Source organism: Salmo salar, chromosome 09, assembly GCF_965601325.2.
Source record: "Salmo salar chromosome 09, fSalSal1, whole genome shotgun sequence".
In the NCBI taxonomy this organism is placed as follows: Eukaryota; Metazoa; Chordata; class Actinopteri; order Salmoniformes; family Salmonidae; genus Salmo; species Salmo salar.
In genome coordinates this window covers 24,303,957-24,318,284 of record NC_138299.1, presented here as the reverse complement: position 1 = coordinate 24,318,284, position 14,328 = coordinate 24,303,957, and the positions used below count along the sequence as shown (strand labels likewise).

Genomic DNA, 14,328 nt, shown 5'->3' with positions numbered 1-14,328 from the left:
GTTGCCTCACATCTCATGCCACACTGATGCAAGAGGTGGTTGTTCAATGGAACGATAGGTACTCTTTTTTTCTTCAATAAGGGGATGGACCTAAATTAGCATTTCACAGGTCCCCTTTTCCTCCTCTATTGCAACCTTCCCCGCAGAGCCCTTGCTTTCCCCGGGGATTGTCCTGTTTTTGGCACTTGTTGCCGTTGGCAGGGTGACAGTATTCGAGTGTGCAAACTTGTGCTATTGTCCGCGGGCCAGAAGGAGCCATGGAGACCCACTAATATGACACAGGAAAATGTTTACTGATGGTAATTCTATGGGCTTTGTCTAACTCTTTCTCCTTCATGACGACTCGATTTAAGTCTCTAAATGTTTGACTACAAATGCAGGAGTGCTATCCAGCTCCTTTCCTTTTGTCCCGCGAGGTTTGAATGAGTAATTCAGCTTTTGTGTCGCTCGATTGAGGGGGCAAACAGAAAGACAAGATTCTTGAGCGCTCAACCCCCCTTTCCATGGATATGTGCTCTTTAGATCCCCCCTCCCCACCCCCACCAAATCCTACATCTGACAGAACTCTGGAAGGGGGGGACCTCGATCACAACAGTTGAAAGTAGCCAAACGAATATTGTCTCGCAGTGATGAAGCATACCCATACCATTAACAGCCTATGTCAGACTAATCATGCACGGTAGTTATTGGGGCATATTTCGAAGTTTGGATAAACTATTGTAAGGGTGTTCCATGAGCGCGCGGAAGACCGGGCAGAAATATTGCATCTATTAGTCGCTTTTCTTGGAGGATCTCCGTGACAACAATTTGCGATGGCAAAGAATTCAATACCGGGGGCTTGGAGGCTGATTGGGGTGCATTGTGAGGAGACTGAGGTCGCTGATTGGTTCAAGGAAAGCACCAACACTACACGCAGTTTATATTCATTCAACTTGTTGAAGCACTCAGACTACTTCTGGGAGAGAGACAGGAATGAGAATCCTCAACAGGGGACATGGTAAGTTTTATTTGTGGTTATGAATGGATAACTTGCAACCTACGTGTTGTTAGGCTATGCGTAATTACTGTTTTATTGGGCACTGTGCGTAATTGTGTGATTATTGTGGTATTCCTTATGAACAAATAATGTGAGTATATAAAGTTCTAAATATTTTTCTATCTTATGATGCCATTCATTTTTTTCAGATTTTAAAGATGAAGAATATAATTTGCATGGACTTTTTTGGTAGTAGTCCTGTGAATTAAAATATTTACACTGTAAAATGGCAAGTGCAGACAGTGAGGTGAAAACGTTACTGAACTTTGTAAACTTGGCATCCAGTGACATCAAGGCGGCTCTGGACAAATCAGCCCCTTGCAGGCGCTCTGTGGACCACAGGAAATACCTGCAGAAACAGCTCAAGCGTTTTTCTCAGAAATACGCTCGGATGCCCAGATGCCACACACACAGGTCCACGGAGTCTGGCATCGCCAAAGATGTGGTGAACAAGTCCAGTGCGTATTCATTGGAGACAATTCACCCAAGCACGACGCGCATCAATGAAAAAGGGGGTTCGGATGCGCAAGACGTAGAGAACGCAAGGATGGCTCAAACCCCAACTGTAGACAGTGATAACAGTAAGCAAGAACAGGTACCCATGAGGAAACGTCAACTCCCTGCATCGTTTTGGGAGGAACCCCGATTAGCCCAAACCAACACAGACTATTTGCAGTACGGATGGAAAAAGAGCCACGGTGTGACAGGAACCAACGAGGTTGAAAAAATAAAAAAAGCTCACGAGGAACCAACACCGACCTTGTTTCTCTCCAATAGACGTGGCTCTGTTGAGAAAGAACCGCTCAAACTGGACGTGGCCTCTCATAACGTCAATGTGTGCGGTTTCTGTCCGTTTCAGTACCACGGACACCACGTCTTTCAGAGTCACATAGTTGTTCCACAATCGGCTGTGGGACTCTGGGGGAAAGCCACAGTGGCTGAAACGGCAACACCGGATATAGCACACCGACATAAGAACTACACGCATGTCGTGGTCAAACCCATACCGACTAAACCCACGGTCCCGCCATCCATTTTCAACGTGTTTGGGTTCATTTAAACACAATTACAAACGTATAAACATAGCTTAATAATTGCCTAAGCAATAATGAAGATGTACATATTATTTGTTTAGATCGATATGCCGTTTGTTTTTTATTTCAAACTTTGCATTTCTCTTTTTTTTTTAAAGAGTAGTCATAAGCACTTAAGTAGTCTTACATTTCACACCAAACATTTCTGCTTGGAACACCTGCACCTTTACCACTTGGGTTCCATAACGTCTAATAGGAATTTATTATAAAATCATAGCACCGTCTCAAACTGAAAAATGTAGACTACTTCATCTTTCTAATTTTTAAAATGGAAGGGAATTTATGTTGATATAGGAATGGAGTGACATTTGACGTTGTCCATTTTTTGATTAATTGTGATAATCTATGCTAAAGGAGAGGTCTACGGGTGTGTTGATTACCTCATGGTGTATATATTTCTTAAATATACTGGTTTAAAAATGATTTGATCAAAATTACTTGTAGTTCACTGGTGTTTGTCAACAGAAAGTAAAACACAGACTGACAGATAGTTCGCCACATTATTTCTTGATATTTTTTGTTTGTAAATAATACTTGGAGAAATGGAGAAATTACATTTATTTTTTAAATAAACAGTAGATCTTTAGATTTCTTTCTTTGGTTCGAACACATTCAATAGCCTTTTGGCACTGACATTTACAATATGTTACAACAACAACTCAACTATAATATACACTCATTACACTAGGTCTGTTGAAAACACACTTTCAAAACATATTACAAATACAGTGCTGAATATCAACAAGTAAATTCCATCCAAGCAAGCACACTTCATAAAGCCTCACATTGATTGTCTCCCTTTGTTCGACTCGGCCTAAACATCTGAAAGACAGGTATTTTATATGCTTACCTTGAGTTAATTGCAGCTCACATCCACTGTATGTGCACACAACACACACATTCCCCAATCATCACTACCCCATAAATACAGTTTCAAAAATCCTGTAAACTGGTAATGTAATATACTATAAGGCACAACACACAGGAACACTGACAAGCCTTATTTGCCATCAGGGCAGAAGTCATCAAAGCTGTGTCTGGTCAGGCTGAGGTACTGCAGCAGTCTCTGGGAGGGGTAGGCTGTCCAGAGACCCGAGTCTGGACACACCCATCTGCTCACTGATCCTTAGCCTGCACAGGTGCATCAGTGGATGGGCTGACACTGAGGAAACAGCAGGGAACACTGTATTAGATTGTCCCACCTGTTTGAGTGTGTGTGTCTGTGTTCATTGATGTACTCACATGACTTGGACTTGATGCTGGGCCATTCCTGCCGTCCATCCAGGAGCTCGGCGAGTCTGGCACACAGTTGGTGATGGGATCAACTCACAAAACTAAAGGATATAAGAATGAACAGAAAGAAAAGATAATGAGCATCGTGCCCCCCCCCCCCCCCCCCCCAAAAAAAAGGCAATTTATCAAGTTCCCAGAATAATCATGATCACAATAGGAGCCTACTTTGCCTTACCTGTACTTTGCTGACAACAAGTCATGTGCAGGTTAAAAGAGACATGTCATTGGTAGGAAGTACAGTGTTGACGTTGATGACTATGCTGCCCATGCTGTCCTGGGCTGGGTGTGGGCTGCAACCATATGCACATCTGAAGTAGGCCCAGATATCACAGCCATTGACCAAAAGGCACTTGAGAAGAGGTAGGTTATTCATACAGAGTATGATAGCACCAGGGAAGGTGGTGTGACAGAATGGAATGCTGGTGTTATCAGCCCCATGCTCCAGCAGTAGGGAGACAGTCCTGGCACAACCCAGTCTTACAGCTGCTAGTAGAATGGCAGCAATAGTGCTTCCATTGGAAATGGAAAAGTAGAGTGCTGTGATGCAGTGATCCAAATACTGCATGGAGCGATTGTGGGATAGTGTGGCGTTGACATCGGCACCTGTCCTGAGCAATATGGCTGTGACCATGTCCCGGTTGTGCTCTGCAGCCTGGTCGAGGGGGGTGATCACGCTTTGTGAACTCTGGCCCGACTTAGTGACTGGGACAAGCAGGTACACAATACTGGAACAAGGGGACATTAGTACTGTACATAAGAGTAATACAAGAGAGACACAACAGGAGAAACACAGTGCACTCGTACATACTCATGGTGTCCACACTGAGCAGCAACATGTAGAGGTAGGAGTCCTGTCTTGGTGGGTTTGTTGCCGTCTGTGTTGGGAGAAAGTAGCAGCTCCACTATCTCCCTGTGGCAATTTTTACTGGCCTCACACAGGGCTGTAGCACCGTCACATGTCTGCATGTTGATGTCAGCACCTGAGGAAAAAGTGACTTTGGAGAAAACTGAATGAGTCTAATAAGAATGAATGTATCACCTGTCTGTGTGACTACAGTTAAAAGCCATATGTATTATAAGGCCAACCATGTCATCTGTTACAGCATTACACACACTGTAACCTACCTTTCCTAATGAGGTATCGCATGGCCTCTACGCGTCCTTTCTGGGCTGCTACTATGAGTGCTGTAGGTATTGGGAGGATTAATGGTGGCTCCTGCCCTAACCAGCTATTTTTTTACCAATGACCTTCCACAGGCATTAAACAAAGCATGTGTGTCCATGTATGCTAATGATTCAACCATATACAGTGCCTTGCAAAAGTATTCATCCCCCTTGGCGTTTTTTCCTATTTTTTTGCATTACAACCTGTAATTTAAATTGATTTTTATTTGGATTTCATGTAATGAACATACTTAAAATAGTCCAAATTGGTGAAGTGAAATTTTTTTTTTTTTTAAATAAATAAAAAACTGAAAGTGGTGCTATGAAGCCCCTAAATAAGATCTGGTGCAACCAATTACCTTCAGAAGTCACATAATTAGTTAAATAAAGTCCACCTGTGTGCAATCTAAGTGTCACATGATCTGTCACATGATCTGAGTATATATGCACCTGTTCTGAAAGGCCCCAGAGTCTGTATCACCACTAAGCAAGGGACACCACCAAGCAAGCTGCACCATGAAGACCAATGAGCTCTCCAAACAGGTCAGGGACAAAGTTGTGGAGAAGTACAGATCAGGGTTGGGTTATACTTTTTTTTTTACTTTGAACATCCCATGGAGCACCATTAAACCCACCAAAACTCACAGACCAGGCAAGGAGGGAGAGGCAACAAAGAGACCAAAGATAACCCTGAGGGAGCTGCAAAGCTCCACAGCAAAGATTGGAGTATCTGTCCATAGGACCACTTTAAGCCGTATACTCCACAGAGCTCAGCTTTACGGAAGAGTGGCCAGAAAAAGCCATTGCTTAATGAAAGAAAGAAGCAAACATGTTTGGTGTTCGCCAAACGGCGTGTGGGAGACTCCCCAAACATACGGAAGAAGGTACTCTGGTCAGATGAGACTAAAATTAAGCTTTTGGCCATCAAGGAAAACGCTATGACTGGCGCAAACCTAACACCTCTCATCACCCCGAGAACATCATCCCCACATTGAAGCATGATGGTGGCAGCATCATGCTGTGGGGATGTTTTTCATCGGCAGGGACTGGGAAACTAGTCAGAATTGAAGGAATGATGAATGGCACGAAATACAAGGATATTATGGAGGGAAGCGTGTTTCAGTCTTCCAGAGATTTGAGACTGGGACGGAGGTTCACATTCCAGCAGGACAATGACCCTAAGCATACTGCTAAAGCAACACTCGAGTGGTTTAAGGGGAAACCAGACCTCAATCCAATTGAGCATCTATGTTATGACTAAAAGATTGCTGTACACCAGCGGAACCCATCCGACTTGAAGGAGATGGAGCAGTTTTGTCTTGATGAATGGGCAAAATTCTCAGTGGCTAGATGTGCCAAGCTTACAGAGACATACCCCAAGGGACTTGCAGCTGTAATTGCTGAAAAAGGTGGCTGTACAAAGTATTGACTTTGGGGAGGTGAATAGTTATGCACACTCAAGTTTTCCGTTTTTTAAAACTTATTTCTTGTTTGTTTCACAATAAAAAATATTTTGCATCTTCAAAGTGGTAGGCATGTTGTGTAAATCAAATGATACAAACCCCCCAAAATCAGAGCATTGAGCAAGAGCATTGTATTTGGTACAAATCATTCCTTAAGTTCTAGACCTCAGCTGAATCTGGTAATGAGTGGTGTGGCTATTGAACAAATTTAGAGACTAAATTACTTGGCATTACCTTAGATTGTTAACTGTTATGGTCAAAACATATAGATTAAATAGTTGTAAAGATGGAGAGAGGTCTGTCCGTAATAAAGACTTGCTTTGCTTTTTTGACACCACACTCCAAAAAGCAAGTTCTCCAGGCTCTAGTTTTGTCTAATCTTGATTATTGTCCAGTCGTGTGGTCCAGTGCTGCAAGGAAATACCTAGTAAGCTGCAGCTGGCCCAGAACAGAGCGGCACGTTTTGCTCTTCATTGTAATCAGAGGGCTGATATAAATACTATGCATGCCAATCTCTCTTGGCTAAGAGTTGAGGAGAGACTGACTGCATCACTTCTTTTTATAAGAAACATTAAGGTGTTGGAAATCCCAAATTATTTGCATAGTCAATTTACACACAGCTCTGACACACACACTTATCCCACCATGGGTATTTTCACTGTCCCCAAATCCAGAACAAATTCAAGAAAGCATACAGTATTATATAGAGCCCTTATTGCATGGAACTTCCTTCCATCTCATATTGTTCAAATAAACAGCAAACCTGGTTTAAAAAAAACAGATGAATTAACACCTCACGGCACAATGTCTCTCCCCTATTTGACCTAGATAGTTTGTGTGTATGCATTGATATGTAGGCCTCCGTGTGCCTTTTTAAAAATGTATGTAGTTCTGTCCTTGAGCTGTTCTTGTCTATTGATGTTCTGTATTATGTCATTCTGTATTATGTTTCATGTTTTGTGTGGACCTCAGGAAGAGTAGCTGCTGCTTTTGCAACAGCTAATGGGGATCCTAATAAAATACCAAATGTCTATGTTGTCCCTGCACACTGCCTCGTGGAGGGCTGTCCAGCCCCGGTTACACCTCTGGTTCACTGTGGCACCGAATGACAGGATGAGGCTCACCATTTGGGGCTCCCGAGTGGCGCAGTGGTCTAAGGCACTGCATCTCAGTGCAAGAGGCGACACTACAGTCCCTGGTTTGAATCCAGGCTGAATCACATCCGGCCGTGATTGGGAGTCCCATAGGGTGGCGCACAATTGGCCCAGCGTCGTCCGGGTTTTGCCGGGGTAGGCCGTGATTGTAAATAAGAATTTGTTCTTAACTGAATTGGCTAGTTAAATAAAGGTTAAATAAAAATACATAGAAAAAAATTCACGTTCTCCCGCTCACACGCTAGAAGGCATCAGAGAACATTGGGTTAGACAGACTGGCAGAAGACACCATGCTTCAGTACAGGCCTACATATTCCTCAAAGCCATTATCTTACATGCTATAGCCACGTAGGGTGCTGTACCTTTGTATAGGGGAGTCTCTTTGTTCTTGTTGCTGATGTCAGGGTCTGGCCCTGGCTGTAGGAGGCATTGAACACAGAACAGTTGCTGCCTGGAAAATGACAGGAGGAGAGCAGCCTGTTCTTGGAGGGTGCGCTTGTCAACTAATCCTGGTTGGGCTGGAGGGGAAATAGTATACACATAAACAAAATGCTTTAACATGCTTTAACATCCAGTCTATAATTCAACCCCAATTTAATTTAGCCCCATTAACAAAAGGCAAGGATTTGCATTTAAAGACTATAAAAATGATGCTTTCAATGTGTAGCTTTCAGCAGTGCCTTTACGCATTCAGCTTGGCCACAATATGCAGCCTCATGCAAAGGTATTAATCCTTCTTTGTTCTCTTTCATCAGGCTGAGTGGTGCAGTCACTGACAGCTCTTTCACAGCTTGAGCATCTCCTCTCTGGATGGCAAACACTGTTGGATCGACATCCCTACAATGAAGAGGGAAGGCAAATGACTGGAAGAGACAATGCAGAATGTAGGTTAATGGATGCAGGTTTATGATACCGAGTTCTCTCATAAATCTAGTTGTTCATGTTTTTAAATAAAGAGTAAGCAAATCCGTGATTTTATTTTCTAGTGTTTAGATATAATGGCAATAATGTATGGTCCTTGTAAATCAATAAATATTATAATTAATTATATAAAATACAAATGTTTACTAGACTGAAACAAACCCCACTAATTCAGTCCACGGGGATTGCCCTGCGCTTCACAATTAACAAAATACTCACTCAGCTGACATAAAGTCGTTCTGCCGTCGCCGATCAACGCATTTTTATATTTTTATTAAACTAGGAAAGTCAGTTAACAAATTATTATTTACAATGACTGCCTAGGCCGGCCAAACCCTAACGACGACGTGCCAATTGTGCGCAGCCCTATGGGACTCCCAATCACGGCCGATTGTGATACAACCTGGAATCGAACCAGGGTCTGTAGTGATGCCTCTAGCACTGAGATGTAGTGCCTTAAACCGCTGCGCCACTCGGGAGCCCACATCGTTGGATACTTTACCTAAAGACGGGTTGCTCTTGTTCCCACCATAACGAAATTTCGATAGATACTCGGAATAAGTTAATCTCATCATTATTTTAGTGCATCTACACACGTTGTAGAGGACACGCGGCAGAGCAGCGGTCGAGCAATGACAGCAGCGGGGGGAGGATAGCCAGGGCTCTGCGGTGCTTTCAAAGATTATTTTAGGACCGTATTGACATGTGAAGGCACTCCAGCATCCACCGCCCAAAGATAAAGGCAAATAGCATCAGGATACTTTGGGCATCTGTTCTCCATTACCCCGTTAGTTTTTATTATGACATTTGCAAACAGGCAGGTGTTTTTATATTTTGGTACATTAAAAATAGGTGTTATACTAATTTGACTGGAATTGTCAATAACTTGAATATAAAAAAAATGGCCCTGGTTATTTTAACAAAATTATTAACCCAACTCCATTCGGTAAAAAAGTCAAATTATGGCTTCTTTACCATATAGCATTTGTGCAAAAATGCTGAACAGCATGGAAATCTTAACAATATGAACATTAGTGCCTATTGCCTGTTACCACATGATGCTCTTCAGAGTTTGATGCCTATGGCTGCTGTATATCCCACCATATAGTGAGTGATAGGGGCTCAGATTTTTATTTATATTATCTTGGTTGAAACTATATTAAATAAAATTAAATTAAACTTGATCCTGCAGAATGTTGGACATAGTAGAATTGACTCAATTAGACAAGAGAGGGAATAAGAATACATACAGGACATATCTTCTTTGTAAGGACTCACCTTAACAACTTGATGGATGAGGGGATTGTAGGCAGAGTCTGATGGTTAGATATGTCTGTGTTATCTTCAATATTTAGTCTCTGGCATAGTGTTATGGACAGGCTGGCTGGGAAGGTCACATTGGTGGTCACTATATTGCCCTAAACAACTAGGTTACCCAGCACTTCCCTGTTGTCCTCATAGCCCATGGTTGGTCCTAGAGTTACAACACATGGACCTGGAAGGAAGTTGAAAGCATGAATGAATTAATCATAAAACAAAATATTCCTCTCAGTCATCAAACATAGAATTAAGAATTTCCCTTTAAAATCCTGCAATCGTGAAATAAGGGTGAAATGAGAGCGCACAACAAAATTGAGCTGCATCACCTTGATTCATGAAAGAACTGGCATGCAAAATCAAAGGCAGAAAATGTTAAATCCTGAAACAAATAATGTACACATAGTCATAAGTTTTCAGCATGTGGAGTAACCTAAGAGCCAGGCACTCCTGTTGGGAGAGAGGACAGCCATCTGTGCTGCCAGACTAGGGAGCAAGTAGCCCCAGCAGTGGTGATGCCTTTTAAGGGCATGTTTAACTTTGTTTGGTTCCACATGATTCCACTGCTCTTATTAAAGGCCTCTCTGGCTTGAGGGCTTACATGGCTATGGCAGAGATTATGAAGGAGTATTACAATCACCCACACAACAGCTTGAATTACAGTCCCTGGTGATATCTATACAACTTTTGTGACACATAAGATAATCACTCAGTGATAAGAAAACAAACAGTCAACATCCAGAAATAAGATTAGCTCTGCAAAAAGGCAATGTTAAAATGTATTGGGGAAGTAAAAAGCATTCTCCAGTATATGAAACAATTTTTCAGACAAAGTCTAAAACATATTTATAGATAAGCATACGTATTATGAAGTCAATGCAGAATTTCTCCATCTTTGAATTCCCAAAGCTCTCTCTGACAGTCTCAGAATAACATTCCTATTTCAGAGCACCCCAAAGCATATCTCCAATATCTGTTATTAGACAATAACACTGGTTGAGGCTGTGGGTTCATTGGTACTGATTGCTATTTGCTGTCTAACTGTCAAGTCTTGACAGTCAAGTAAATGTGTCTTGGTCTGGTTAAGATCCAGTGTCATACCATTACATCTTAAAACATGACACCACCACTGTAACCATGTCACGATCGTGTGGTGAGACGGACCAAGGCACATCATGATTAAAGTTCCACATATTTATTCAAGCGAAACTTCCAAACAAAAGGAAACAAACAACGAACCGTGACATCAACAGTGCAACATGCACTAACAAAACAAGATCCCACAAAACACAGTGGGGAAATGGCTGCCTAAATATGATCTCCAATTAGAGGCAACGATTACCAGCTGCTTCTAACTGGGAACCATACCAAGCACACCAACATAGAAATAATAAACCTAGAACACCCCCTAGTCACGCCCTGAGCTACTATACCATAGAGAACCAAGGGCTCTCTCTGGTCAGGGCGTGACAAACCAGCATAATGTTTACTTCTGAAGAGTGAGAAAATCCTGGCTTTAAGTTCTAAATGTAATAATTACTGCCTTTCTGGTTTATCAACATATCTCCTTAAAACAGGCTTAGCAACTTGCTCAATTATATTTTCTGAAAATTGGAGAGCATCAGTTGTTGACAGTTAGACACTGTTGGAAATGGTTGAGGTGTAGATTATAAACTACCGATTGCAACCCAAAGTGGTATTCAGTTGAAACTTTGTTAAATTGAAACTGTAGCCTACTGACTTGGCTGTAATAAAATATACATTTTTTGGTGTCAAATGAACTCAGCCTGGTCACAGACTAGACTTAACATAGTAAACATGAATCCCAAAACACTGAAATGAGTATGATATGTTAGCTTTGGTATGGTTACATAAGACAGTTACTTAAAGCGAAAATGAAAGAAGGGTGGTTGGTCGGGATGGATGGGTGTATAATGTGAATGTCTAGCAACCCAAAAGGTTGCGAGTTTGAATCTCATCACGGACAACTTAGCATTTTAGGTAATTAGCAACTTTTTGGGTTATATGGGTGGGTATATAATGATAATGTCTAGAAACCCAAAGGTTGCGAGTTTGAATCTCATCACTTACAACTTAGCATTTTAGGTAATTAGCAACTTTTCAACTACTTACTACTTTTTAGCTACTTTGCAACTACTTAGCATGTTAGCTAATCTAACCCTAACCCTTTCCCGAATCCTAACCTTAGCCCCTAGCCTAGCTAACGTTAGCCAGCTAGCTAACATTAGCCACCTAGTTAGAACTCGTAACATATTATATTTTTATCAAATTCATAACATATTGTACATATTAGAGCGTTGGACAAGTAACCGAAAGGTTGCAAGATCGAATCCCCGAGCTGACAAGGTAAAAACCTGTCGTTCTGCCCCTGAACAAGGCAGTTAACCCACTGTTCCTAGGCCATCATTGAAAATAAGAATTTGTTCTTAACTGACTTGCCTAGTTAAATAAAGGTAAAATTTAAAATAATAAAATATATATATATATATATATATTGCCATCACTAGCACATTAGAGGCTGCTGCCTTATATACATAGACTTGAAATCACTAGCCCCTTTAATAATGTTTACATATTTTGCATTACTCATCTCATATGTATATACTGTATTCTATACTATTCTACTGAATCTTAGTCTATGCCGCTCTGACATTGCTCATCCAAAAATGTATATGTTCTTAATTCCATTCCTTTACCTTAGATTGTGTGTATTGTTAGATATTACTGCACTGTTGGACCTAGAAAACCAAGCATTTCATTACACCCGCAGTAACATCTGCTAAACATGTGTATGTGACAAATAACATTTGATTTGGCACATTTGTAACATATTGTACGTTTTGCAAATTCGTAACATATAATACGAAATGGGTAATAGACATCCACAAATTAATACATACCATACAAAATGTAACATATCATACTAAATGGAGTGTCTCGGATTTACATACAGAATAATATGAAAAGCTCTGAGGCTAGGTTGATGAACTAGATCCTGGCCTACTCACCTGGAAAATGATCTGAAGTCAATATAGAATCAAGAAAAATGCTGGCACCGATCAAGTAGGCTGGATACCTTACAGTTATTGACCATGCATGCAGATATCTATATATAGTACCAGTCAAAAGTTTGGACACACATACTAATTCCATTTTTTTTTTAAATATTTGTTTTACTATTTTCTACATTGTAGAATAATAGTGAATACATTAAAACTATGAAATAACACATATGGAATCATGTAGTAACCAAAAAAGTGTTACAAAAACCAAAATATATTTTATATTTGAGATTCTTCAAAGTAGCCACCCATTGCCTTGATGACAGCTTGCACACTCTTGGCATTATCTCAACCAGCTTCATGAGGTCACCTGGACTGCATTTCAATTAACAGGTGTGCTTTGTTAAAAGTTAATTTGTGGAATTTCTTTCCTTCTTAATGGGTTTGAGCCAATCAGTTGTGTTGTGACATGGTAGGGGTGGTATACATAAGATAGCCCTATTTAGTAAAATACCAAATCTATATTATAGCAAGAACAGCTCAAACAAGCAAAGAGAAACGACAGTCCATCATTACTTTAAGGCATGAAGGTCAGTCAATGCGGAAATGTCATGAACTTTGAACGTTTCTTCAAGTGCAGTCGCAAAAACCATCAAGCCCTATGATGAAACTGGCTCTCATGAGGACCGCCACAGGAAAGGAAGACCCAGAATTACCTCTGCTGCAGAGGATAAGTTCATTAGAGTGAACTGCACCAGCGTTCAAGCAACAGACACATCAACTGTTCAGAGGAGACTGCGTGAATCAGGCCTTCATGGTCGAATTGCTGCAAAGAAACCACTACTAAAGGACACCAATAAGAAGAAGAGACTTGCTTGGGCCAAGAAACATGAGCAATGGACATTGGACCGTTGGAAATCTGTCCTTTGGTCTGATGAGTCCAACCGCCGTGTCTTTGTGAGACGCAGAGTAAGTAAACGGATTTCTGCATGTGTGGTTCCCACCATGAAGCATGGAGGAGATTTGCTGGTGACACGGTCTGTGATTTATTTAGAATTCAAGGCACACTTAACCAGCATGGCTACCACAGCGACACGCCATCCCATCTGGTTTGCGCTTAGTGGGACTATAAATGGTTTTTCAACAGGACAATGACCCAAAACAGACCTCGAGGATTGAAATGGTTTGGGATGAGTTGGACCGCAGAGGGAAGGAAAAGCAGCCAACAAGTGCTCAGCATATGTGGGAACTACTTCAAGACTGCTGGAAAAGCATTCCAGGTGAAGCTGGTTGAGAGAATGCCAAGAGAGTGCAAAGCTGTCATCAAGGCAAAGGGTGGCTGCTTTGAAGAATCTAAAATATGTTTTGATTTGTTTAACACTTTTTGGGTTACTACATATGTGTTATTTCATAGTTTTGATGTCTTCACTATTATTCTACAATGTAGAAAATAGTAAGAATAAAGAAAAACACTTTAATGAGTAGGTCAATCAATCAAATTAATTTATAAAGCCCTTCTTACATCAGCTAATGTCAAAGTGCTGTACAGAAACCCAGCCTAAAACCCCAAAACAGCAAGCAATGCAGGTGTAGAAACACGGCGGCTAGGAAAAACTCCCTAGAAAGGCCTAGAGTAGGTGCATCCAAACTTTTGACTGGTACTGAATTTAAAATCTAATGTATAATAATTGTTCTATTTAGATGGAGACAAAGTTTATGATGTGTTTGCAATGTCAGTCTTAATTTATAAAGGCGACTGCCTTTTGTGGAGTACCTTTCAGTTGCTTTCCATCCGTGAATTAGAACGCCTCCCGGGCAGTTGCTATGACAACCGAGAAACGATCCCCTCGCATTCCCTCTCCC

At 41.2% G+C, this 14,328-nt stretch overlaps 1 protein-coding gene and 1 non-coding gene across 6 annotated transcripts; one reads left to right on the top strand and one right to left on the bottom strand.

Annotated features, from left to right (window-relative positions):
- Positions 1 to 623: 623 nt before the first annotated feature.
- On the top strand, positions 624 to 2,716 carry fam181a (family with sequence similarity 181 member A). The gene is made up of 2 exons (XM_014210792.2): positions 624 to 997; positions 1,186 to 2,716. Exon 2 carries the CDS (start codon positions 1,263 to 1,265, stop codon positions 2,094 to 2,096), a length of 834 nt encoding a protein of 277 aa, XP_014066267.1. The 5' UTR covers positions 624 to 997; positions 1,186 to 1,262; the 3' UTR covers positions 2,097 to 2,716.
- On the bottom strand, positions 2,674 to 14,277 carry LOC106611003 (uncharacterized). 5 transcript variants are annotated; one of them, XR_014378725.1, is made up of 5 exons: positions 9,772 to 9,907; positions 9,404 to 9,620; positions 3,599 to 8,041; positions 3,373 to 3,464; positions 2,674 to 3,292 (listed from the first exon to the last, which is right to left on the bottom strand). It is a non-coding gene; the product is annotated as an uncharacterized LOC106611003 (transcript). The 5 variants fall into 5 exon arrangements; XR_014378726.1 differs by lacking the exons at positions 2,674 to 3,292; positions 3,373 to 3,464 and having other exon boundaries at positions 3,522 to 4,148; positions 4,232 to 8,041; XR_014378723.1 differs by lacking the exons at positions 2,674 to 3,292; positions 3,373 to 3,464 and having other exon boundaries at positions 3,522 to 4,403; positions 7,567 to 8,041.
- Between the last annotated feature and the right edge of the window lie 51 nt (positions 14,278 to 14,328).